Source organism: Neolamprologus multifasciatus, chromosome 12 (genome assembly GCF_963576455.1).
Source record: "Neolamprologus multifasciatus chromosome 12, fNeoMul1.2, whole genome shotgun sequence".
In the NCBI taxonomy this organism is placed as follows: Eukaryota; Metazoa; Chordata; class Actinopteri; order Cichliformes; family Cichlidae; genus Neolamprologus; species Neolamprologus multifasciatus.
The window spans coordinates 4,307,411-4,333,743 of record NC_140450.1 but is presented as its reverse complement, the minus strand read 5'-3'; the positions used below and the strand labels follow the sequence as shown (position 1 = coordinate 4,333,743).

The following is a 26,333-nucleotide window of genomic DNA, read 5'->3' as shown; positions in this document are numbered from 1 at the left end:
TCATTGTTTGACCGAAGCTCTTCTGGACCATTATTGTTTTTGTGCTCACTCTCAATATCTGAACCCGTAACACTATGAAATGTAACTATTTTAAATGCTACTGTGACTTTGTTGCATGAAAAAATACCCCAAAATCCAGTTTGTGTCTGCAGCCTTGACAGGAAGTTTTTAGCTTGCATGCAGCAACTGAGGGCAGCGATGTGGAGAACTGGGTACAGCATATTTTTATTTCAGGTCTCTGACCACACACACCTACTTGTAGAAACCAGCACAGAATCTGGAGCAGTCGCAGTTACAGTGGATGGAGAATAAGCTTGCTTCATTAATAGAATATAAACCACTGCTGGCATGGTGAGCAAAAGTGCTTGTTTGGATAACGCAAGACTGTTGCAAAAAATGCCATCATATACTTCTGGAATACTTTTGACTCTACAGGAAGTTACACATTTATGACTCTCTTGGTGCAGCTATAATTCATTAAGCCCCACAACCTCCAAAATATTTTTTCTTACATTCTTGTGCTTACCTATTAATTTTTGTGGGTGCATTCATTCAACTTTGTGTTGCAGCTGATGCAAAAGTGTCATTATGTCAGGAACTTTTATAAAATTCAGACCAGGAGATTTACTGACACATGAGAGATTTTCTTGGAACTTTTTCTTCTATAGCTGGTTTTAACTTTTGCAAATTTCCCTTCGTGATCACCTGCATTTTTAGATCGCTCCCTGGAGGCCCCACTCTATAACTCCTATCTGCCATGGGGTGGACCTTTTAAAACGTATCTCTGACTTGCATGTGGAGGATCATAGCTGATGATGATGGCTGGTTCTGCAGGTACAAACCAGCAGCTTTTAGCTCAGGAGTCAGCTCCTTTTTTCCCCAACATTTCAAAGATTGTGCACCATAAAGCTCTCACATCAGAGTCTTAACATAGTGAGGTGTCTAAGGAAGAAGCAAAAACCACCTAAAATGTAGCCCCACCATTAAGCCAACATGTGGCTGCGCACAGCACTTTGAAGTTTCATACACTTCTTTGGCCAAACCAGCACAATCTTCACTCACTAACTGGTTCAGTTGCCAGATTCATCTCCTTAAGACTTCAATAAAATAAAAATCAAGAGTTAGTTTGACACATAACTCTTTGATTATGTTTCCATTTGTCCACATGGGACTTTTGAAAATACAAAACAACCTTATTGTTGGTAACCACACACTTTTGTGCGTTTTCCATCCGTGTGAACAGCTGCTATTATACTTATTATACTTTTTCAGGGAAACACTCTACTTAAGAACCCTGATGATGAGAATGATGATGCACAACTTAGAATCAATATTAATTATGAAAAGCAAAACAAACACTGTAATTTTTTAGACAGCAGTGGGGGAACCAATCAATACCTAGAAATTTGCCATACACAAGATACAACTTCCTGTATGTGCCGCTGATGTTTTGATCTTTGACTGCTTACAAACATTAACACATGGAGATCTGATGTCACAATCGAGGCTGTTACAAAAGTATTGCGTCACGTTTGACTGAGTGTGTGTGTGTGAGTGTGTGTGTGTGTGAGTGAGAGAGAGAAAGAGACAAGACATTTCCAGAACACACAGAGTGGTGTTCCTCTCTATATTAGCGATTTGATTAAGATAAGCGAAGCATAGCTGTTGGTAAAGAAGCCAAACTGGCTGCGATATGCATTTATTGATGTGAGGTTGTGTTGTGACAGTCTGCGTTTGCGTACAATCCAATCTTCCTACTTCCTGCTCTATAATTGGTTTTGTCCTCAGCAGCACAAACCCAGGCAGGATCTTCCTTCTGGGAATTTTTTGTCTTCTTTCACTTGATTTTTTTTCTTTTTTTTGACAATCAAAGCATACACACCCACACCCACACTCACACCTACACACACACACACAGGCTCTCAAAACACCCCCTGCCAGCGCTGACAGGATTCTTTTGCAGTTTCTGCACAACAAGCAGGGAAGTTACAAGCATCAAGCTGTGTGTGTGCGACGCAGCATTGCCCTGCAGGGTGACTGATAATCAAAGTACATTACCACCACTGAACATTTCGAGTACTTTCCTGGTAGTAACATCCACGGGCTGAGACTGACAAACACACACACACACACAGGTGTATTTATTAGATTGTTTTGTCGGGAAACCTTTAGAAACTAGAGCTACACGGTCATTAAGTCCAACTTTGGTTAATCTTACACTAAGATTTTAGATAATAATAAGATGAGAAATACTTTTCTTACCCCATATTTTTTAATTCTCTCATTGTAGCAGTTAATAAGGTAATAAATGTCAACTTAACAAGTAAAATATTTCAAATTAAAAACAAACAAACATTGTTATAATAAAAGAAACAAATCTGTGAAAGGAAGACTTGTTTTGGTTCACAAACACATGTACATCAGTTCAATAAACACTAATTACATTAATCCATTATTTAAAAGATCAGTGATTTACAATGTGTCAAAAAAAACAAAAAAACTGAACATCAGACTCAGCTGAACCAAACCGGTTTCATTTGATTATTTTGTATCTACTAAAACGTTAGAGATTCAGTTCAGCCAGATACAAGGCAGTGCAAAGCACATTTTCACATTAAAATCATCAGAAGATAATTCATTCTTGATCTTCGAAGCAGCAGTTTAAAGCATAACTTAGACTGGCTTAAAAGCTGAGCTTATCTGAGGCCAACAAATGAGCGAGATAGCGGGAATCAAAGGGCACTGGAAGTACGGGGCAAAGGAGCCAGCAGGCTCCCACTTTCTTTATAAGTGGAGGATCACTATGTGGCAATATTCTCACCCCTACTCTGCCTCTGATTGGATAGTGTCTAGTCATCCATCAGCCTTACAAGTTACAGCATACAAATCCACAACGTCGATCACTTCCATGTTTCCTCTTCATTATCTGTGTCACCAAACTAGGAACGCATTCTGGAAGCGTGACCTTTTCAATGATATGCATGAAGATTTAGGCGACTAGAGGTATCTTGCTTCACCCCTATATTCAGCAACTGAAAGACTTATTAAGACTTATCTCTGACATTTTCAGAAACACACATCACTGAAATGTTTTTCTAACATATGGGAGCGGTTGCAACTGAGGTAGCATGTTGCTCTTGATTTCAAATCCAACAGCAGAAAGCTCACGAGATGGGCCTTCGTCCAATCACGTGAACCTCTGTGTTTCCGTGGGCTTGGAAGGCTGGAGAGGAAGATCACCGATCACTCATCTATTCACTGTTACTGACTCGCCCATCAAGAGGCCAGCAGAGGAAGCAGGGCGACCCCTCGCTGCCGCTGTGGTCACATGCCATCAGACTCCACAAGCTTCAGTTTGGACTTTGACTAAAAGCAAGTAGATGGATCACCAGCTGAGTTTGTTTTGGTTATACTGAGAATATTAGTTATTAAATAACTGTTTCAGAAATCCTCGGAGTTCCTAGAATGCAAAAGAGAGAAAATGAAGGATAAACTGCCTCTTCATCCTCACTCAAATTACAGATTCCCAAGTCTTCCTCCATAATTCAAGGCTTCCAAGGCAGCTCCAGATCTGACTGAGCTGAATTTCGTCTAAGATATAACATGCAAAAGGCTACCATCACATCCAGTTACCTTATGCTGCAAATAAAAAAACCAAATTAATGAGTAATTCATGCATTTGCTGCAGGAATATTTGCCTCAGTTGCTGCAGTTACTTTCACCGCTCCATCAAGTTCTCAGCCTCCTCTCCACTACACCACAGGCACCGCTAGTCCAACCGAACCAGCAGAATCATGCAAGAGAATGAAAATCTGGCAAATGGAGCAAGATAATGTCCTCTTTATATAAAATCGGAGAAAGCGCAAAGTCATTTTCCAGTAGGACAGAATTAAATGAGTGTGAAGATGTCAGAAAATCATTTGGTTGTTTTATGACTCAGCTGATTAAAAAAAAAATCTTTCGAAACACTTCATTGAAACAGTTAATTATTCCATTTCTAATGATTTGTCTTCTTTCTCTTGAAACTGGCAATTTTTACAAATAAATAATTATTAAAGGATGTATTTTCAGCTGATTTTAATTCTCTTTAAACTGCATATTGATCCTATGTATTGACATTACTTTAGCAACAGCCTGTATTATCAGAAACATTCTTCACCTTCACTTCACTCTTCAACATATCCCTCTACACCTCGCCGCTGTAATTACCGAGCTTCCCCTCAGGGATCAATAAAGTTCATCTCATCTGATATCATCTTCTCATCTCATCTCATTTCATCTTCCACGAGGGGTGAAAGACACCGATTCACAGAGCTACCTAGAAAATGTCGTTTGGATCAAGTACATATGTAAAATCTTTTCAGATGCGCTATCAGGATGTTCCCTCAGGAAGAGGAGCAATCGATAGTTACCCCCCAGGTGATCTTCCAGGACTGCTTCTACTGATTTTGTAGTATTTTGGAAAAACTTGCTTCATAAAATATAAACTCCTTTAGATGGTTCAAGTGTTCCAACCTCACATCTTCTCCTGAAAGCTCGGTGATGACATCATGTGTTTGAAGTCTTTCATTTTCCAAACTTATTTGTTTTTTTTAGCATTTTTGCAATTTGTTGTTGTCTTCTTTCACCTTCTGCTTCTTCTATTTTACTCATATTTACCGTAGTTAGTTTTCACCCCATCATAACTTTGAATCTGCTTGGAATCAGTGGACTAAGCACTACATCTTAAGTGGGAGCATTTGCATATGCAAAGATCTAAACCTGGACTGCTTTCAAGTGAAATTCAGACAAATGTATGCAGTATCATGGCTTTCCAGCAACACTGCAGCGAAATATTTCCCAATTTCAACAAGCATGATGATATTTAACTTAATTATTCTCTATCAGTTCGCTTAAGCAGCACAATTATACCACCAAGAAGGCAAACATGGGAATTGTGCTGCACTTAATTTAACACGCTGCTGTTTGCAGATATCTACCTGTCAGTATGAAGGTAGAACACGCATTGATTTATTTGTATGTGATGACATAGAAGAGTTTGTTTTATTCTCCCCGCAGGCTGAATAAAGGTGAAGTTTTCTGTCTCTGAGAGTAGACTGTGAAATGTAGGAGCTCTGCAGCTTCGACCTCAGATGATCGTCTACAAAGGTGTTTACGGAGAGATTCCAGCCAACAGGCTGTGCTGTGTTGAATGATCTGGCTGAGAAACTGGAGCCAAGAAGTATTCTGCCGTGCACGTTTTCTAACCCGAGTGAGCACAGCGCTGGGTAATTATTTGGCAGAAGACATCGTGAAATGGATATGACAGCTGCAATTACAATGAGGATGAAGCATGACTGCCGTGCTGGCCTGTATTTTCTGTACCGTTACAGGCCCTTATGTCACTACGGATTTGGGGGTATTTGGGCGTGAATCAAGATTAGGAGAAGTTGATGGTTACTGATTTGAGATATTAAGGGAGGCGATGAAGACAAGTTAATATTCTAAAAGAGGATCTTGGTAAGAGTACCAACCTGGGTAATTACAATTCCTTATCTGCAGTTTTGCTGCTGCTGTCAATGCGTCTGTAGCAACCAAAGTTGAAAGATGGACATCACCCATTGGTAGGCGAAACCTGATCGTTTTGGCCTTCGGCACTTTAGAGTCTAACTAACTGATCAACAACAGATAAGTCACTGTTTTCTACTTCAGCGGTCCTCAACCCCGGGCCTCGGACCGGTACCGGTCCATGAGTCGTTTGGTACCGGGCCACGAGAGTTGAGGCTCAGGTGTGAAATGTAAGTTTTTCAGGGTTTTTATCAGTTTTCAGCGTTATTTTGTTATCGTTTTTATCGTTAACTCGGTTTTCCTTGGACTTATCACGTGTGTTATGAATAAATCTTCTTTTTTTCGGTACCGGTACTAGTTTTATTTTGTTGTATTTATCCGCGACACCTTAAAGGCCGGTCCGTGAAAATATTGTCGGACATAAACCGGTCCGTGACGCAAAAAAGGTTGGAGACCGCTGCTCTACTTCAAGGTTGTTTGATTGTGCCTCTCATCCCTCCACCAGCCTCCTGACATGGATCACTGTAGGCTGTAGGTCTAACATACATCAGAAAAAGACGTTTAAGAGAGGACGCTTTGTCAGAAATTGTTGCTACTAGGGCATCCAAAATGTGAGGGAAAAAAGGCTTCATTACCAAACATCTATGATGAGTTGAGGGTGGATATGAGTTAAATCTTTGATGGTCTTGGTCTGGACCTGAACCAACAGACTAACATCACCGATGCTGCTGGCAAGAAAAAGGACAAGAACTTATTTATTTCCACAACCACGTACAAATCCCTGTTTGTTTGTTTTGTTTTGTTTTTCACAGACCTGACCTGCAGTAAACTTGACCTGAGTACCTACACATGTATTTACTCAAACTTCAGCATGTGTGAAAGAAAGGATGAGTAACCCTCAGCGCTTCTGGACAAACAGATAAATCTTTACACTACAGCAGACAAGATTGACACGTGTGCAGGAAATCGAGTGTCTGTGTGGGGCCAATCACCTCTGACTCTAAAGGTTATCTCATCCAATTAGTTTTCCTCAGAAACTTGTCAATTGCAAATCGATCGTGGCACCGCGTCCAGAGGTTGAATCGGCCAGGAGAAGAGTGAGGAGACTTTATTAAACTGCACAGAGGATATAAAACCTTGGATTCAACTAAACTGTCTTCAGTCACGTCTTTAGACTACAGAAGGGTCACAATACCAATCCTACCCACAGAGAAAGGTTCAAACCAACTTGGAGGGTAGAGCCAGAAGCATCCTCGCATTAACTTAAGATTTTAGGCACAGAAACAGGAGTTTAAATGAGCATTTAAGGCTTTTTCAGGCTTTGGATCCCTAGAAAATGATAAAAGATTCCTCTAATAACTGATGGAAGAATTTTCATAAAACACACATTTTACTTTTCAAGGAACTAGTTACCATTAACTGTAGCAAAAAAACAGCTCTTTTCCCAGGATCTCTCTAATAGACAGCACTACTTTTCCCTATTTTATACAAACTGGTGAGTTCATGCGTACATAAAGACCAACTATTCATCACAAGCAGATAGCCATTCAATTAATATTTTAAAATCGCCTTTATGTTCTCATAATTTATGTGCAGAAATGCTAAAACACAGGCTTCCTTTATTGGTAAAGTTAATGCTTCAAGTTTCCCTTCATTTGAAGGATTAGTGAAGAAGCTGCTTGAACAAAGCTTAATGAAGGTTTTATGAACTGAAGGAAGAGCAGACAGAGGAACAAAAGAATATTTATGGCTCTTCTATATATTTCTCAGTTGTTTTAAGTCCTTCATTTTAGTTTAACTCAAAAAATTTCCATTTGATTTGCTTCATAAAATAGAAACATAAGACAGAAACACAGTACATATTAGACTTAGTGGGACTGCTCATTGTCTCCTACTTTTTCATCTTATTGCAATAATGAACAGCTTATCATGAAAGCCATTAAAATGCATGGGTTTTGTCAGCGGTACAGCTCAATGGGAATCGTTGTTCTTTCAGCTTCAGTCAGGTGAAACAACAAGTCGACGCAACACTCCTTCAGTATGTTCATGCAATTCCTGAGCAGTAAAGAGAATCTTAAATCAATGTTACACAATCTGGGGTTTCCATGAATGTTTTACTCTACCTGTAAATGTCAATGAATTCTGGACATTCTCAGCTGCTGTGGCATTTCACTCTAAATAACTCCAACATACAAAAAGGAAACATGACCATCAGGAACACTGAAGTGAACCATTCAGTGTCATATTGCTGTTTGATGCATTTTATTTCATGTTGAGACTCAAGTGCATGCTGCAACCTCCAGTCCAGCGGTGTTGGGATATTCAAACATCCACACAATAGTGTTGAAAGAGGTGCGCAATGTAAACAATGCTTTATTCCTGGCAACCAGACAGGTATCAATGTTTGGCTTCCCCTAGTTTGCCGGCATCATTTCTAGTGTCAGTTCTATTTTTGGTTGGTCTTTCCCAGATGCAGTTTCAGTGTAAGGGGTGATGTAACATCCCTGTTTGATCCATATCTTGTAGAGCAAAAGGCATGTTAGACAGCAGCTTCAAACAAACTCTTACAACATTATTTTAAATCCTTGTGCGGAGCTTTTAAGGCTTGCATAAGCACCAAAAACATCAGGCTGAGTTACGGGGCAACCTGCACATCCAAAACATACACTGTAAGCATCAAATTCTGGTATAATGATTCAGCAACAAGAAATACTCACACTGCAGCAACTAAAAAGGGTATGTGCTTTCAATTTGACGAGTCTCTTTCACCACTTTCTGCTGCTGAGGCTATGAAACAGTGACAAAAAGCCCGTTTTCATTACTCAAACCAATGACATTCCTTGACATTCAACTGCAAAACGACACTGGTACTTGGCAATCTTGCTTTTATTTAGAACTAAAACCAAAATACACCTAACTGACTGAGTTATGCTCATTAGTTGAGACATTGTTTCCAAATTAGATCGCAAACCTTCACCAATCTGTTCGAGAGTGATTGCAGTGAGACGGACCACGATTATTTAAGGAGGGATTGCCTCCGAACCTGCTGTAGTGATGGTTGCGATTGGTCTCTGGGCTCAACCACTGATTTTTTCCAAGTCCAAGGAGGTTGCCACCCTATTTTTACCCTAGTGTGACTGAGCCAAAATACAATCTTCCCATACCAACCAGTCTATTTCCAGGTTTAGTTTCTCTGAAATTAAATTCAAGTTAAACGTTCACCATTAAAGATCCACAAGAGCAAGATCAGGAGCAACTGATCACAACAGGACTTCCAGGGAACAATCCAAACACAGCAGAAGAATTCACAGTAACACAGAAGGAGACCAGCAGCAGCTCTTGATTTTTCCAGCTTTTTTATAATAAACTTCAAGATAATCATTCTTCACTCTCAATTTACCGGTCGATCTACGTCCCTACCCTCACCTATGGCCACGAGCTGTGGGTAGTGACCGAAAGAACGAGATCGCGGATACAAGCGGCGGAAATGAGCTTCCTCCGAAGGGTGGCTGGCCTCTCCCTTAGAGATAGGGTGAGAAGTTCGGCCATCCGGGAGGAGCTCAGAGTAGAGCCGCTGCTGCTCCACATCGAAAGGAGCCAGTTGAGGTGGTTCGGGCATCTGACAAGGATGCCTCCAGGGCGCCTCCTGGGTGAGGTGTTCCAGGCATGTCCCACCGGGAGGAGGCCCCGGGGCAGACCCAGGACACGCTGGAGAGATTATATCTCTCGGCTGGCCTGGGAACGCCTTGGTGTTCCCCCGGATAAACTGGAGGAGGTGGCTGGGGAGAGGGAGGTCTGGGCCTCTTTGCTTAGGCTGCTGCCCCCGCGACCCGGCCTCGGATAAAGCGGAAGAAGATGGATGGATGGATAATCATTCTTCTAGTTTAAACCAGAGGAGTCACACCCTCCAGGTCATTAGAAAGACTGAAAATTTAAATCCCTTTGTCATTAGTTTTGTTTTTCATACTCAGGCTGTTTTAAAAAAGATACTTTCTACACATGTAACTAAAGGTACTACTGGCACCAAGCGAAGTTTATTTTTAAATGACTATCCATTTGAAAGTGACAGCAAACAAATGTAATAGTACACTAAGAAATTTCTGTACCACTCGCTTTACATTCAATCCATAAGGAGGAGGCTGCGAGTCAGAGTCCCCACTATTGTTTCCTGACAGCAGTGGAAACACAATACTCCTGCGACTCCTCAGAAAAACATGTACAGCAGGAAAGTGCTGGCTAAGGAGATGCAGAGCTGAGTTATTTTTACCTGAAGACAGGAACAAATTAGAGGGTATTAGAGGCAGTGGAGGAGGAAGACACCGGAGAAGAGGTGAGAGACTCAAGTGGAACAGTGCGTCCTCCAGTAGGCTTCAAGATTTTGGGAAGTTGCTCTGCTGCTGCAGTTTAATAAAGCTCTCCTGCTCTTTGGTGTGTGTCTTTATAACCTGCGTGGACTTGAAACTTTAAAATACAAAGCTGGTAGTTTCATTGTTGTCTTTTTTACATACATCCAGTCAGGCTGTGGCTTCCACATGCTGATGGACTTTATTTAACCTGCTCTTGTGCAGCTTCACTCTTCATGCATGCACACTGTGCTACACAGCCGGGCCTCAGCAGGTGCTCGTGTGAAACCATGACAGCTCTGTCCATATTTAGTAAAGCTCTGTGATGACTCCACATACTGTCCCTCTGCCTCCAACCCAGATTATTTTGGTGGCAAAGACTTTCCAGGCACCAGTGAACAAACAGCTGCAGACAGGCGCCAAGTGGAAAACACCTCAGCTATTTTGACTTTCACTTCGTAACTGAATACGAGGGTGGAACAGTTATTGAATTATTGGGGGCAGACAGATGAGTGTGTGCAGAACATGCTTTGTAAGTGCTGAAATCCACATGTACACACAAAAACTGGATAAATAATCGCAGTCGGTGGAGTAAAACATTCCTGACGCCGATTAGCAGACGGCGGCGGCAGGCAGGCAGCCGGTATAAATCAGAAGGATTACTGCTCGTGGCGTGGCCTACATTGGAGTGGCAAACATGATACTGCAAGTCAACTATTTGTGTCCTCATAAAGGAAACCGCCAAAGTGCCGTACTGTATTTATCCATCTTGGCTCAATGTTTTGTGCTACAGGGAAAGAAGCCACGAAGGGAGGAGAGAGGAGGATGGTTTAGGATCTGTTCTCAGACAGAATATTTAGCATAAGGAGCGCTGCAGAGCCGAGGTGGAAAGGAGCTAAGCATGTTGACATTATAAGCGTTTTACTCCATAACGTGTGTTTCAAATGATCAAAAACAAGAAGGCTGTGTAGCCATTCACACGACATCTCCTTTTAAGTTTACTTATCAAGACATAATGTGTTCAAGTCATGCTAAGGTCAGTCAACGTGCTATCTTAGGTTTGTCATATTTAGCATGGGTCTACACAGATGATGCAGAGGTTTACATATCTACTTTATGTATCCCTGGTGTAAGATCCCTGGTCACAACCTAATGTTCTCCTACTCCTACTGGGAGGGTTGCCCTAGGAAAGCTGTCTAATGTAAACATGTGGATCCATTGTGGTGAGCCATTTGGAAATAAGGGAGCAGTTCAGACCAAGGTTATTATCGTTAACGAAAACTAACGAAATAACGAAAACTAGAAGTGAAAAAACATTTTCGTTAACGGAAATAAAAATAAAAACAAAAAAAGGAAAACTAACTAAAACTGTAATGAGTGTTCACAAAACTAACTAAAATTAACTGAATTTATAGCAAAAATGTGTTTAGTTTTCATTGATGTGTGCGTGTCATACAATAGTCAAGGGTGAAAATGAAGTTTAGTTTACAGATTTTTTTCTTGCTGTGTCTCATTATGCCAGCAGGTGGCAGTACGTTAGTCGAGTCGTCTGTGTCGCTGCTCCGTCCACGCGCAGAATCATGTCAGGAAAAGTTGGAAGAAAGCGCCAGAGTCCAATTTTGGATTACTTTGAATATGACTGTGTTTTGGATAAAGCAAGTGTCTTGTAGTGGAAAGAGACAAATTATGAGGGACATTTCTAAAGGGAAAAAAATCCCACAAACCTTAAAGTGCACTTGAAAAGCTCACACAAGAAGGCTAACCTAGCTTACCTTGAGAAGGTAAGGGAGCACACTCAACCCTCATCCCCAGAAAACAGAAGCTAACCCCAGGCAAGGCAGCGTGATGCATCCCGAGACAACAGGACGGGGATATCTACACAACTGTGTGAGTCAATTACCTTCAAAAAGTTTATCAATTCACTTGAACCAAAATTACGAACACCCGGTGCTGCGAGAGTTAATAGTCTCATTGGGGCCAAGATATACATTTTATAGTTGCCTGGTATCAATGGTTGTTCATCTGCCTTTATTTATTTATTTATTTAAAGAACCCATAGGTGGGAATGTGAGTTGTCTGTCTCTGCATGTTAGCCCTGCGACAGACAGGCGACCTGTCCAGGGTGCAGTATGGTAGCTGGAATAGCAACATACCCAAGGATGAGCAGAATGACTGATATGATGAAACTGGGATTTTGTTACTTAATTATTGCAAACACAACTAAAACTATAACTGAAACTAATCAAAACTAAACTGAAACTAAGGATTTTCAAAAAAATAAAAACTAAACTAAACTAGCAAACAATTGGTAAAAACTAATTAAAACTGATAGAAAATAGAAAATCTGAAGTCAAAACTAAATAAAAATAAAAACTAATGAAAATTGCAAAACTATTAAAACCCTGGTTCAGAGTAACTTCTTCTCCGCTGGTGATTTTATTAGAAATACTCAAGGGGTCTTCAGTGTTTCAGAAGCTCGGTGGTGCATCAGGTCTCAATCGATTCCCTCACTGAGCCCAAGAAAAGCCACAACTGTTAATTTCAGCTATTAACAGCTTATCAATCAGGACTGTGGGTCACTGTTCCGGCCAACAGTCCATCACAGGCCATCACAGGGCCAGTGATGGCCTGCATGCATGCTATATTCACCATCTAATATAACATGCATGTCTTTGTACTGTGGGAGAAAGCCAGAGTACCTGGAGAAAACCATGGAGGCATGGGAATAATATCATGCAAGCTTGACACAGCAGTGCTCCAGTTAGCCAGCAGGTTTAAACTCATAGCCTACTTGCTATGCGGTGACAGCGCTAGCCGGTGTGCTACTGTGCTATGGATACGTTTCTTAATAGCTTTCACTTACTATAGATTAAAAACAGCAACAAAAAGGAGGAAAAAAAAGTTGAAAAAGAATAAAAAGCATCTTCCTGGCGTTGCATCCTGTCCCACCCACAGTGATGACAACAGCAGCTACCAATGCACTTACTCTGTGCCACAGTTAGAGTTATAGTAGGTAGATAGCACTGTATTAATCATGCTTACTTTTCCCTCATTTCTTTACTTTCTTCTTATGCCGAATAAAAGAAAAAAAATAACAAAAGATATGAGAAGACACAACAGCATCAAAGCATACATAGTGAGGAAAAAGCTTATTAAACTGAAGCAACAGAAGCGTATGTGGTGATCATGAATTTCTAAAAACAAAGGAAGCAAAACAGATGAGGACTAACAGATGTGGACTCATTTTTCGCTGCCGCTGCAGAGTTTGTTTTGAACACAGTCACCTGGGGATTTAGCTTGTGCAAAGCCAACTTCTGCAACGCTTTCATCTTTTTCTATCAATTCTGGATCATGGCTTATATCGCCGTGTCAGTCAGAGCCAGAGCCACTGCAGCTACAGTGGCTCTGAAAGAAAGGAAGGTAGGCAGGCATGAAAGACCAGGTATTGGTCTAAAACTATGAATTAGATATAGGGCAGGAGAAACAGTAATATATTGTATTAGCCTCTTATCAATACTCTGCAACGAATATCAAAATATTTTATTTTTTCTTATTTTCAGGCGCACTAAACAGATGAGTCCTCATTTTGAGGCTTGTCAAATGAACAAGGGTAAACTTGAGGAACAGCAGACAGCACAGACCACGACACAACTTTCAAGGCAAAGAAATGAAGACAAGCTGATGAAGCCAATCCCCAAAGACTCCCATATTAGAAAGCCAAAAAAAGGCTTGTAAAACTGCCAAGAATTTAAATTTCATTTAATTTCTGAACAGCTCCTTGAGCATTTCTGTGAAGCCTCCAAACTGCAAAAATTAAGGATTCAAAGCAAGACTTCCCAAACCACATTTGTCTTTTTAAATCTGCATAATCAGAAATGACGTGTTGTCATTCTTACTGTTGGTAATCTATTACAGCCCTAATTAGAAATGTTCCACTTGCTACTATACTACATTTATCTGATAGTAATACTTGCATTGTACCGCCACCATTTTGCATAACGATTAAAGTAAAATTACGTTAAGAGGTTATTATTACATTGTAGTTTGGCTTTTGATAGTGTAAGTAGATTAAAATGAAAGCCCTTATAACAAACTGCTTTACAGTTATAAAGAGATTCAATCATTTGACAGGTTTTTTTTTTTACCTTTTGCTCGATGAAAGAGAATATAAGCTTTCACACTTTCATTCAGTTTCTATCGATTCTGCACGACAGATAACAGCCTCGTGTCACTCTGAAGGTTTAATTTCAAAGCTGCTGTTTGAAAACGAAGCAAAGGGATGTCTTATGTTTTTGATCTAAAAATGTTCAGATATCTCTACAGTAAAATGTTACTGATTGAGCAATCTGACGTAGACAACCACTAATGTAAAAACTACATTAAAGCCGTATGAGGATCAGTTGAGCATCACTGCTGCTGTTAAGTTTGGTTGGCCTAAAACAAACAAAACCAAACATTTTCTAACTAAATCAACAGAATTTTAAAAACATATGTATCCAATCAGCATTCACTGTGTACTTTATATATATACACAAGGAAATATACAAAATGATCTGTTATTGCTGTTTCTTTTGGAGATGGACCTAAAAGTCAAAAGCAGTGATGTCATAACCCAAGCACACTGTGAAGACAGCATCTGTAAAGCAAAATCAGAAGTGGGCAATGACACTGCAACCAAAAGCGTGAATACACATAAACATATACCGATTGTTTTGTGCCACAGTACTGATAGATACTGGAGTATGTGGTGATTGAAGCACTGCACCCAGACGTTACTCTCCGTGTTGTTATAACATCATATAATATCATATATAACATCATATAATATCATATAACCTTCTGAATTCAGGCTGTTCAGTAGATTCTGAGGGGAATTTTGCCATCAACAAATGCAAAGCATGCAAAGTTCAGACAGTCAACATCATATACCCAGTATGTGCTCCCAATTTGGCGGTACAATGTTATAAAAAAGTATGTCCCAATACTTTATTTTGAATTAAACAATGCATATATGCACAATAATGTCAGCCAAAGTCCCCACACCTTGAGGGTGTACCCTGCTTTATTATTAAAATATTCCCCTCTTCCTGATTACTTTTAATTTTTTGCATATTTGCCACATTTAAATGTTTCAGGTCTGTATTAGTATGAGTGATACACATGCCTAGAGTGCCATAGTGAAGATGGTAGGGACACTGCACTGTTGGATACATGACCATCACTGAGGGAAACAAGGCTTTCAATGCAGCTTTAGCAGTGACGTCATCAAAAACCGCAGCTGCATTTTCAATCTGATTTTTTCCATATGTATATTATTTTATTATACACATTTGATCTATGATGATTCCTTATTTATAGCACCTTTCTATTTAGAGATTACAAGGTAAACTGATGGAAATAAAATCTTGTTGTGAAAATAACATTATTTAAAGATAACTTAAAGCTTCTGTTCTTCAGAGCTGCAGGAAGCTGTCAGTGTGTTTAAAAGAATAAAAGCAGCATGTTGTTTTAACCTGGTCCAGTTGGTCTTGTTAAACAGTGGAAGATGGTTTGTGTGTGCTAGAAATATGAATTTACTTTTAGAAAATAAAATTGCATTGTGATATATAGAATAAAGGTAGTTCAGGAAAGTTTAATTAAATTAAGCCAAGGATTAAGAGGACATGGGTTTTTGTTTTTTTTTTAAAAGGTGAACCAAGACTCTAAAGAGCGACTCTTTAGAATGTAAACGTGTTTGAATGCAGAGTAGAATGGCAACACTGGGCAGTGATGACAACGTTTTATTATTATTCGAAATAGAAGCATCTCTCCTTGGAGTCTGATGTTCTGATGCAACTCTATTCTGCATGTGATAGTAAATACAGGCACACACGGACTGCATTACCATGAGTTACCGTAAGTTTTTAACCCAGTGACATTCAGAGGAAATTATTACAAAGGAGCTGTTTTCATTTAAGAAAATGAGCAACGAAAGCGTAGACGTACTTTTTTCCTCCGCAACGAATTTTCAGTGGAGTGGTCCGGGCAAATCTTTTGACGAAGATGATGATGAAATTGAGGAAGAAATTATAGATGACATTGAAGAGAACTGTGAGAATGATTTGGAAGAGGAGAAATCCGATCATCTCTACAAATTTGAAAAAGAGAAGTCAGGATTTGAAAACAAAGCAGGAAAAAGCGAAGAGTCTGAGAAATCTGATGATTTTTGGGACGCCCCCAGGAAAGAGGCCGGAGACTCGTCTGCTCACGAAGACTTCGAAGAGGAATTCAAAGAGGAATCTGAGGGAGCTGCTGGTTTTCAGGAAGACCCTGTTTCAGTGGACAAGTCTGAAATGGGATATGAATATGATTGTGAAGAGGTTTGTTTGTGTGTGTGTCTGCATGTGCGCACATGTCTTTGTGGGGACCAAAACTTGGAAGTTTACTACACTTGTGGGAACAAACAGCACCTGTGGGGACCAAAATCCTGGTTATCACATGTTTCAAGGCATTTTTGGGGTTAAGGGTTAGGCATTAATGTTTCATGGTTAGGGTTAGGGGGTAGGGAAAGCATTATGTCAATAAGATGTCCCCACAAGATATGAATACCCAACGTACACACACACACACACACACACAAATTAATGACCAACTGAAGAAACATGCTAAGAAAATACAGTTGTTTTGCTTTATATTTAAAGACAATTCTCTTGTCTTAAGAAAATTAAAACACCCTGATGAGAATGTTTTAACTTTAAACAAAACTACATATTTCTATTCTCTACAAATTATTTGACATATTCGACAACACGATAATTGTTTTCGCTTTCCACAGCACGATGGGCCTAAAAAGTCTGAGAAGACCAGCACTTGTCTCAAACAACTGGAAGAAGACAAGCTTGCTCTCCAAAAGGAGTTAGAAATAGAAAAAGAGGCTAAATCTCAACAGGATGAAGCCTTTAAAAAGATCCAAGAGGAAAATGATCGTCTTGAAAAAGCTGTGAAAAAAGAGCGTAAAGAACTGAAGCACATGAAGATAATAGTGGACCTTAAAACGAGAATTATTCAAGTGATGGCTAACACTGATGAGGACAAGAAGACGATCAAGAAACTCCACAAAGATCTGATGATGTCCTCACTTAAACATGAAAATAAAAATGCAGAGGCCGCTGATATTAAGGCACTAGAGGATCGTCTCACTGAGCAGCAGAAACAAAACCTGGAAAAAGACGATGAAATACAGTCGCTGCGCCTCAAAGTCCAAAAGCTCCAGGATGATATCGAGGCCAAGGACACCATGATTTTAAGGCTGCAGGAAAACATTAACAAGTGGGCATCAGACGTCCAGAAAGAACAAGAGAAGAACTCTGCACTCCAGAGGAGCTACGACTCGATTGTCTCCCAGGAGCACGGTAAAACACAAAAGCTGAATCGACTGACCTCCGAAAATCAGGACCTGTCTTATGAAAACCAGATCCTGCGAGACAAAGTTGAGTTTCTCAAAAATGAGAGGCAGTTTATGCAAAAAGATCTCGAGGAAGAGAAAGGAGCTCGCAGAGAACTTGAGGAAGCTGTTAAGGAAGAGAAATCTCGGTTTTCTAAAGAATATAAAAAGTTACAAATGAAAGTGAAAGAGCTGTCAGAGAAGACGTTAGCTCCACCTGGGCAGAGAAGAACTTCTAAATCTGCAGAGCATCTTCTCTATGACATGGAGACACTAAAGATGGAGAACGCAAATCTCACAGCTAAATTAGAGGCTATGGAAAATCAGTACAGTGGAGCAAAGTTTAAACGTGAAGCTCTCTCTGAGCAGCACCGAGACAAGCTCCTGCAGATGGTAGATGAGCTCAAAGGACGGCAGTCTGAGAGAGATACTGTGCAGAAAGAACTTGAACTTGAAACTTGACTGCTCTCCAAATCAAATGTGATAGGCTGACCTACACAAAATAAAACCAGAATTAAGAATTAAAAATCAATTCAAAAAGGAGTAAATTGGTTTGTCTTTTTGTCTGTTTTGTAAACTGAAGTTTCTCATTTCGATGGCTTGGCAATTAGTAGGTGGAGTCTATTCCCCACAGTAGGTCCCACTTACACAGGCCTGCAGACGTATCAGCAACCATGTGACATTCAGTGCAGCTCAAAATACCTTACAAACAAGATTGTTGTATGCATCTTGCATCAGGATCATCCTCCTCCCTTTATTGATCCGTAAAGTTCAGTTCAGTGCTGCTCTGTTTCAATAAAATACCATTCACTAGCTGGGCCCACGTCCTCATTTTAGGTTTGGCAGCATTTTTTACTCGATAAGGGCGAATGGCAGATCCCCCAAAGACTAAGGAGAAGTGTAAAAGAGAACGAATTGAAAAAGGGAAGGGAGGGTGGGGCACGAAAACGAGAGCAAGAACGAACAGCTTGTAGAAATGGGGGGTGATACATAGATAAGAACCGGAAGGGTCATGCTTGGAGGCGTGGCCCAGCTCCTGAAATTCTGATATTTTATCTCCGAATGTTACTTGGGAGCACGAATATGTGGCTCTAAACACTCAGTTTTTACTTTTTTAAGGGGGGCAAAATAAATAGTACAGTAGTTTTATTTTTTTTAACCTTATTTTCTAGATTTTTCTGTAGTATGTAGGATTTAACATTGAAACAAAATCCTCTACAGTATATTCTGCATGCATACTGGGTCATTTTAATAGTGTAATACATATAAATTCATTAACTTGGTTAAAGTAGGGCTGGGCGATATGACCCAAAATTCATATCTCGATATTTTTTACCTGGACGGCGATATAAGATATATATCTCGATATTTTTTAAGCCATTTTAAGCCATAAAGTAAGAACAAAAAGAGAGTTCTTAGTCAAAGCTGTGTCCCAGATGTCACACAGGCACTTTTATTAACATAGAGCATAGATGTACATAAAATTTACTCAAAAATAAATTATGAGCATTTATTAAATAATAATGTTGCATAAATAAAAGAAAACAATGTTGTTTTTGTGCATAACAAAAACTCACAATTGTGCAGTCAAAATGTAAACTAAAAGACGCAGAGCATAGTAACAAAGACAGATTTCACAGCTGCTCTGTTCCCAACTTCTACTGTGTGACTGACAGCATTGAGTTTGAAATCCTCTTCGTAACCACGTCTCTTAACAGGTGCCATTTATGGTCCTTATACACAGTAGGGTAATATTACGTTGAAGCACAGTACGTATCACTCCGCGAGGCTCCTCGGTAGCCGTAATGCTCTGACAATCCATCAACCGGTGCAGCACCGTAGCTTACCAAAGTCGTACTAAAACATTTTTTGACAGATTGCTGAGCGCTGTGTACCACATAAAATCGGTTCGCGGCCATCAAGCACAACCAGAATTCATACATAAGGCGCGCTGTCAACTATTGAGAAAATGAAAGGATTTTAGGCTGTGCAGCGCCTCTGGGCTGCATGGCGTTAGCGTGGTTAGCTCGTTAGCGTGGTTAGCTAGCTAACACGTTGACGGCGTCCAGCCCCACGCACGGGGCGATGCGCAGTAACTCGTTAACGGAGATTTGCCGTGTCCATCTTGTCGCTTCCTGCAGGTGAAGCGATGGGGGAGGAGGGGGAGTTGTGTTCAGTGAAGGAGGGGCGAGGCCGAGTAATGTTGCGTAAAGACAAAAGTGGACGAAAGAGAGGCAAACTTGCGGCTCCACAAGTATAGTTATAACGTAACATAGACTATATCGATATAAAGGATATTGTCACATCTTATATCTCGTATAAAAAATATATCGATATTTTTTAAAAACTCGATATATCGCCCAGCTCTAGGTTAAAGCATGCTAAAGTCAGCTCCACATTTGTCAGCGCACTGATGAGGGTTCAGAGGATGTTCAGGACAAGGTGAGACAAGCTCCTTTTGCCATGAAAACACAGTAAACAGCTCTGCAGTCTGTCCACTGCCTGTCAAAGCACAGAAATCTCACTCAGGAAGGCAGACGGACAGAAAGCTGTAATTTCTTGTGTTATCAAGCAGATGCAGACTGACAGAGCAGCTATTGGATACGCTGCCCCCGGCGAGGCATTTTGAGCTGCGCAGCAGGTGCCTGGAGGCACAACAGCAGAAGTTATGTCAAATATGTAAACAATTGGCAGGCAGAGTTAGAGTCAGAGCGATGCTGGTCTTTGCAGCCTACAACTGAGGCCACGAAAACTCTCCTCCAGACTCAGAGAAAATCAATGTGAGACGGTCATCTCCACCCCTAGCACAACACGAATACCCTGAACTCATCTCAAACTGTTTTGTATGCAGGGAGCTTGTTTATTGCAAAATCTTGGAAAACTCCCACACGGAGTTCAATAAATTAGAGTAAAAGAATAAACCTACACAAAAACAATGGCTAATAGGAGAAGGAGAAAAGCAACGAGAAGGTCAAACAATCTTGTTACCAAAGATAAAAGTAGCCCAAAACTTTATACACGAATAAATTTACCTAATTTCAACAGTTGGATACTTTGAAAAGAAACGTATGTTTCTGAAGTTCTTTCATAAACGGGAAAGGTTTTAAGATCCCGGCAATAATCAGAAACTGCTGGCACGATATTGTTCTTTTTAATCTACACAAGCAGACTTTTGAGCTTTTTGAAAAGGGTTAGCTTGCACAGTTTGGACTTTCTCTGCCCTGGGTCCACGTTGACTAGTTTCTGCGTTTAAGAGAGAAAACCTAAGAGCTTCTCTTGACAGATCACAGGCGCATGACAGTCTTGTGACAGAGGAGCTGTCAGTGGTTCACACTGCACAATCAGACATTAGCAACAATGCCGCGTTTTTTTTTTTTTTTTTTTTATCCCCTTTGATGCACCCAAACCTGAAAAAACAACATGTTTCTTATGCAACGTTAATCGATTCATCTGCTGAGATCTGAACAGATTCTAGTCATGGCTCTCTGACTCTTTCTTCTGTGCCTCAAAAGGAAATTTATCTTTGGATTCCAGCTCCCGAGTTTTGGATAAATCACTCACCCTCCTGCCACATGTCACCTTCTGATGACCACTCATTTTTCTTGGGTCCTGGAGTACATGGCAATTTGTTTTGTGCTCTCTCCCTTTCCAAACAAAAAGAAAACATTCCTTAAACTTGTCTGACAAAACCAGATTCATCAACTCAACACTCTCCAGAACAAGTGTCTCTGTGCTGTACATCACTTCTTAAAACCTCACAGCTCTGCAAGCACGTATGCGTAGGAGACAGAGATCCGGCTCACGGAGAAAATCCCAGCTCTCGACCCCAGGCGGGTGTCGCCATAACCAAGCTGACGAGCAGAGATTTGTCTTTCTTTCACGAAAACCTCCTCCTCATAAAAAGGGGGGGGGGGGGGGGAAGCATTCGCATTGGGAAAAAGAGCTCTGAGGGTGTAAAGTCTCTTTCAACTTCAGCTGAGGAATAAATTGGGCCTTTACATGAGCAGAACGGCCTTGAATTTGAAAAGATGAAAAAAGAAATCAAAGAGTCGAGGGGATGTTTTTATATGGCAGGATGTGGTGAAGTTCAGGGACGAAGGAGGATGATATCAGTGCCTTTTCTTATGTTCTTTATAGGAATTTACTTTTCCACATCGCCATCACAGTTACAGTTTAAGGAGGCGGCCGGGGCGTTTTTAAAGTGGTGATGTAATCGACTTGCAAATATAATCATGACCACAATATACTTATAAAAGAAAACAAAGAACCTCCTTTCAACTTACTCACAGGGAGCAGCCACAGCAGGTAGATCCACATATTTCATCTGGCAGTGTTTATGCCGAACGCCCTTCCTGATGCAACCCTAAAGGGATCGAACCAGCGTCCTGTGTACTTAGGGTCGATATAATGTGTAAATATCCACAGCAGGTGGATTCAGAGTACAACAAAGTTTAATCCCGAGCTGTTTTCATGCTTCGAGCAAGAAGTGAATTTTTAACTCTGTTTTCTTTGACCTTTGGACTGTTTCTGCAAACGCTGACACCCGACGGGTTTACAGATTGACAGGAAGACAGTTTGCTCAGACAGGAAGCACTGACAGCTGTGTGACAGCTGAGACAGACAGATCTCAAAACTGACAACAAATCATTGCTTGTGTCCTCCACACCTCCTGTTTTCTGAGTCCACAGACTGCAGATGCATGTTTGCTTCAGTTTCATGCACTGGTTGCATTTTTTTGCAGATGTGTTTTGCAGCACGGTGGTTAGCACTGGTGCCGCACAGCAAGAAGGTCCTGAGTTCAATTCCACCATCAGGCCGGGGTCTTTCTGTGTGGAGTTTGCATGTTCTCCCTGTGTTTGCGTGGGTTCCCTCCGGGTACTCCGGCTTCCTCCCACAGTCCAAAGACATGCACTTAGTGGGGATAGGTTAATTGGATAATCCAAATTGCCACTAGGTGTGAATGTGCGAGTGAAAGTGAGTGCGAATGGTTGTCTGTCCCTGTGTGTTGGCCCTGCGACAGACTGGCGACCTGTCCAGGGTGTACCCCGCCTCTCGCCCTATGACAGCTGGGATAGGCTCCAGCGCCCCCCGCGACCCTGAAAAGGATAAGCAGAAGCGAATGGATGGAAATTTGTTCAATCATCTTTTCCAGTTGTGGACTTGAGAGGAGTTTCTAGTGTGCTCCATTAAAGTCCTGTTTCTACTGTGCACTGGTGACGCATGGTGAGCTGAGCTGGTGTAGCCAAATAAATCCTTCTTCTGGGTTCTGTTTGGGTTCTGTCTCTCTCTTTATCAGCGGTGGTCCACGATATAAAAGTCGGTTCAGTTTGAGACAGAAGCTGACGTTTGATGCCTCTGCAAATATAAAGTCTGCGACGGAGTCACAGATGTGCTGAAAGTAGTGCGGCGGTAGGGCTGCACGATTAATCGTTAGAAAATCGCGATCTCAATTCATACTTATGTGCGATCTCATTTCCAAATGACAACGATTTTAAAAAAAAAGAAAAGAAAAGAAAAAAAAAGACGACGATTGTACCGCATTTTGATCCGGGACGTAATCTGCATGAAAACAAGCGCTCACTCTTCCTGGTCAACAAATGACGAGGGCAGAGCCTTATACCACGTGATACAGAAGCTAGCTGCTAAAATTGGCAGGAAAAAAACAACGGAGAGCACGTCAGGGATGACGAGAAAGTGACTGGAGAAAATCCGTCCCGGTCAACCACCCAAACATCAATAACGGGAACCTTATACAGCGCTTCCCTATACCCGTCGAACTCCTGCAGGCACAAAGAAATTACGGAGGCTATCACTTATCACCTGACCAAAGATATGGCTCCATCAACACTGTGCAAAACGAGGGATTTAGGAAAATGATCAACACCCTAGACCATAGGTGTCAAACTCTGGCCCGCGGGCCAAATTTGAGTCCATAAGAAAAGATTCATTCTTATATCTGGAGGAAGATTTTTTTTTTCAATAAATATTAATGTTAGCCCGCGACTTTGTTCCAGTTTTGAATTTTGGCCCACTGTGTATTGGAGTTTGACACCCCTGCCCTAGACAAACGCTACACAGCAACTATTTTTCTATTGTTGCACTACCTGCTCTATACACGCAGTGTCGAGCAACGGTGGAGACGGAATTTCAAGCAGTACAACATTTTGCGGCAACGACAAAATGTGAGACATTTGTTGTTTTTATGTTTATTTATTGTTTTTATGTTCAGTCTCAACTGTTACTAAGTTGATGTGCAGTTAATAAGTGCAATAAATATTTATATTGGAAAAGGAAATCGTGAGAGAATCGTGATCTCAATTCTAAGCAAAAAAAAAATCGTGATTCTCATTATTGCAAAATCATGCAGCCCTATGCGGCAGTGAATGAAAAGAACAAATTACACTTAATTATAGGTGGAGTTGTGTAACGTTCACCTTGTATGGTACTTTAACAAGGATCAAGGCAAGTCTGCTTCAATGTTTTAAATGTACTTAACCTTCAAAGTTCTGCTCATACTGAGACAATCTTAGGAAAGAAAGCAACACTTATAAATACACAACTTCTGTAGGAAATCATTAGCAGACTTCCATTAACCTCTTTGCTGACATCACCTCTTCGCCTTTCCTGAAGCGGAAAAACATCTTAAGTTTTTATTGGTCCTTTAAATTGGTCCTTTACTCTTATATGATCTGACATCGAATGAAAACTGCAAACACAGCTCCATTTGCTGATTCACAAGTAGCGCTCTTCCTGCTTTAAATGATAATCTGAGCTGAACCTGAGGTTTAATAACATCAGATGCAGAATGTTGGCCTCTTGAGGCCAGACGTCTGTTTAGTTATGCCTGATCGGTTTACTGTAATTACACTAACATCCCAAATCTGACGAGGTAATGATTTATTGATGCCGAAAAGCTCAATACTTCAGCCAGGCCTGAAAGGAACTCCTGACCTCAACCTTTCCCTCAGGTTCATCTGTGCATGACATGCAACAGAAAGAAGAAGGAAGGAGGAGGAGGAAGGGTAGATGGAGGAAGAGGGGACCTGACCTCCTCTGAACTCAGTGCACAAACAGCACACAGGCAGGTGTTACTTTATGGAGGGACGTGACATTCGCACAGGCTGAGTAACGATTCTATAATTAACACCGACTAAAATAAGTACATTTTAGTTTAGAGACAATTTTGACGTTTATCTTGTCTCTTGGTGGCAGCGGTTTCTATTCAGATTCACATTTTGGGATGACAACACGTCAAATACAGATTTGCATTTACATAATCATTTATGTAAATGCACATTATTTACACCGCATTGTGTATCGAGCCTAATCTCTGAACTCCAGGTTCCTTATGAGGACTCAACAAGTCTTCAGCAAAAGTCCTCACAAATAATCTTCCCTCAAAACATGACATAAGTCGAGTCAGAGCTTTTAAAAAGCCAAAGCCAAATGAACAGTGGCAGAAATTTCAGGTGATCCGTGTGTCACGAGGCATTTAGTACAAACAGCGAGCTGACAACTGAGGGCTTAAGTACAAAGCCAGAAAAGGATACACTGGATTGGAGTAAGAAGCTATTTAAATGAAGGCTTTGATTCTCTTTTATCCTGCTCTCTGTCTTTAGTTTCATTTCACTTCATCCTGAAATTCCAAAACTGCGAATCCCAAAAACTGGAGACAAGAAAATATAATCTTCCCTGTGAGCATTTTAACACCTGAATGGAATTTTAAATGCTCAGCTTATTTCGTAAATCAGGCAACAAAGTATCAGCCATTCTCTCAGATATACTGAGTGTCTGTAAAAATAAATAAATAACTCATCTGTTGCATCAGTCATTAGTGAAATTACATATTTTCCTTTGGTCTTTAAGGCCAATATCAACACATAATCCAGATTTCTAAATCAAATATTTAGTTTTATCTTCTGTACTGCAGTACTCGGATGCATGATGCGAATTCAGAAATCCAACATGTGGATGGAAATACAGAAAAAAAATCATGCCAGAGGCAGTCATGAATCTGAAAGTCAGCCACACACATCATTTCCTGCTGGCAGAAAGAGAGGCTGCAGTGCTGGATATTCATTTGCTGTTTGTTGCAGTGCTTTCACCACATTTTACATTTTCTCTACCAGCAGGAGGGGTGGCTGAAATAGCAGCGGCGATGACCTCTCTGTGGGACCAAAGAGCAGGACAGGTGGGAGGAAGCAACCGAGCGTGTCGGCACAAATCATCTGCACGCCAAGGGCTACCTGACAGGTGACTGCGCCACGTTTCTCAGGGTCCGCTGGGAGGACAGCAAGACCGCAGAGCCAGCAGTACAAATGTGACAGACAGTCGAGAGGAGTTTTAATCTCAGGTTGATCAAGATATGATAAATAAATATGAGGCTGATTCGTACAAGGAAGAAACTGACCAGAACCTTGTTTCCAACCAGAAGAGCAGTTCTATATGTGCAATTTGCAAATGTGGGGTAAGTTTTGGAATATATGATTCTCCCAAAGTCTCATATTTTGTACATTTTAACATTTAGATTGTGGTTTACACAAAACTCAAATCTAAGCCTAGACAGAGCTCCAGCAATCAGGTGATGTGAACAAATCAACATCCACCAGTAGATGTAGCCTTGGTAAGTACATATGGCAAACATTCTGACCCTTTTTTCAATTAACTTATGTTTTCCACAGTATTTTATGTTAAAAAGAAAGTTGAACCTCAGTGTCATGAAGTTGCCTCTCCAGTGAGGCCACAGCAATCCCTGTTCTGTTCCTCAGGCTGCAGAAATAAGGACTCAATTGCAGTCCAGAGCAATGGAGTTGGACTCCATCCGTGGGAGGAGAGGCTCACTGGAGAGGCAGCAGGGTGTAAAACTCAGTTTCTCACAACATAACTTTACATTAACCTTCTCAAGGCAGGCGTTGCCGATTTGCAACAGTTAAAAACTAACAACCTGATTACCCCACATACATATTTTATGAGTTTTTGTTACTCAGGAGTACCACTGCAGGACTTGGTTGTGCATTAGC

At 40.8% G+C, this 26,333-nt stretch overlaps 2 protein-coding genes across 7 annotated transcripts in view; one reads left to right on the top strand and one right to left on the bottom strand.

Annotated features, from left to right (window-relative positions):
• Nucleotides 1-26,333, bottom strand: part of fras1 (Fraser extracellular matrix complex subunit 1) — a 352,607-nt gene that overhangs the window by 265,028 nt on the left and 61,246 nt on the right. Inside the window, exon 2 of one of the 6 annotated variants that reach the window (XM_085180996.1) lies at nucleotides 20,875-20,957. The exons of 3 other annotated variants lie outside the window; for them this stretch is intronic. In XM_085180996.1, coding sequence (XP_085037122.1) covers nucleotides 20,875-20,957 — 83 coding nt within the window. Of the gene's footprint in view, nucleotides 1-20,874; nucleotides 23,357-26,333 lie in introns of those variants that run through there. 2 more of the 6 variants (XM_085180994.1, XM_085180993.1) reach the window with 2 other exon arrangements.
• LOC146506201 (uncharacterized) lies at nucleotides 15,394-18,203 on the top strand. Its single transcript, XM_085181007.1, has 2 exons — nucleotides 15,394-16,249; nucleotides 16,705-18,203. Exons 1-2 carry the CDS (start codon nucleotides 15,851-15,853, stop codon nucleotides 17,773-17,775), a joined length of 1,470 nt encoding a protein of 489 aa, XP_085037133.1. The 5' UTR covers nucleotides 15,394-15,850; the 3' UTR covers nucleotides 17,776-18,203.

Excerpts from the sequence above, each read along its gene's own strand:
- LOC146506201 (XM_085181007.1), top strand. The coding sequence starts at position 15,851 with ATGAGCAACGAAAGCGTAGACGTACTTTTTTCCTCCGCAACGAATTTT. Across the intron at positions 16,250-16,704 it reads ATGAATATGATTGTGAAGAG|CACGATGGGCCTAAAAAGTC; the intron begins GTTTGTTTGTGT and ends CGCTTTCCACAG.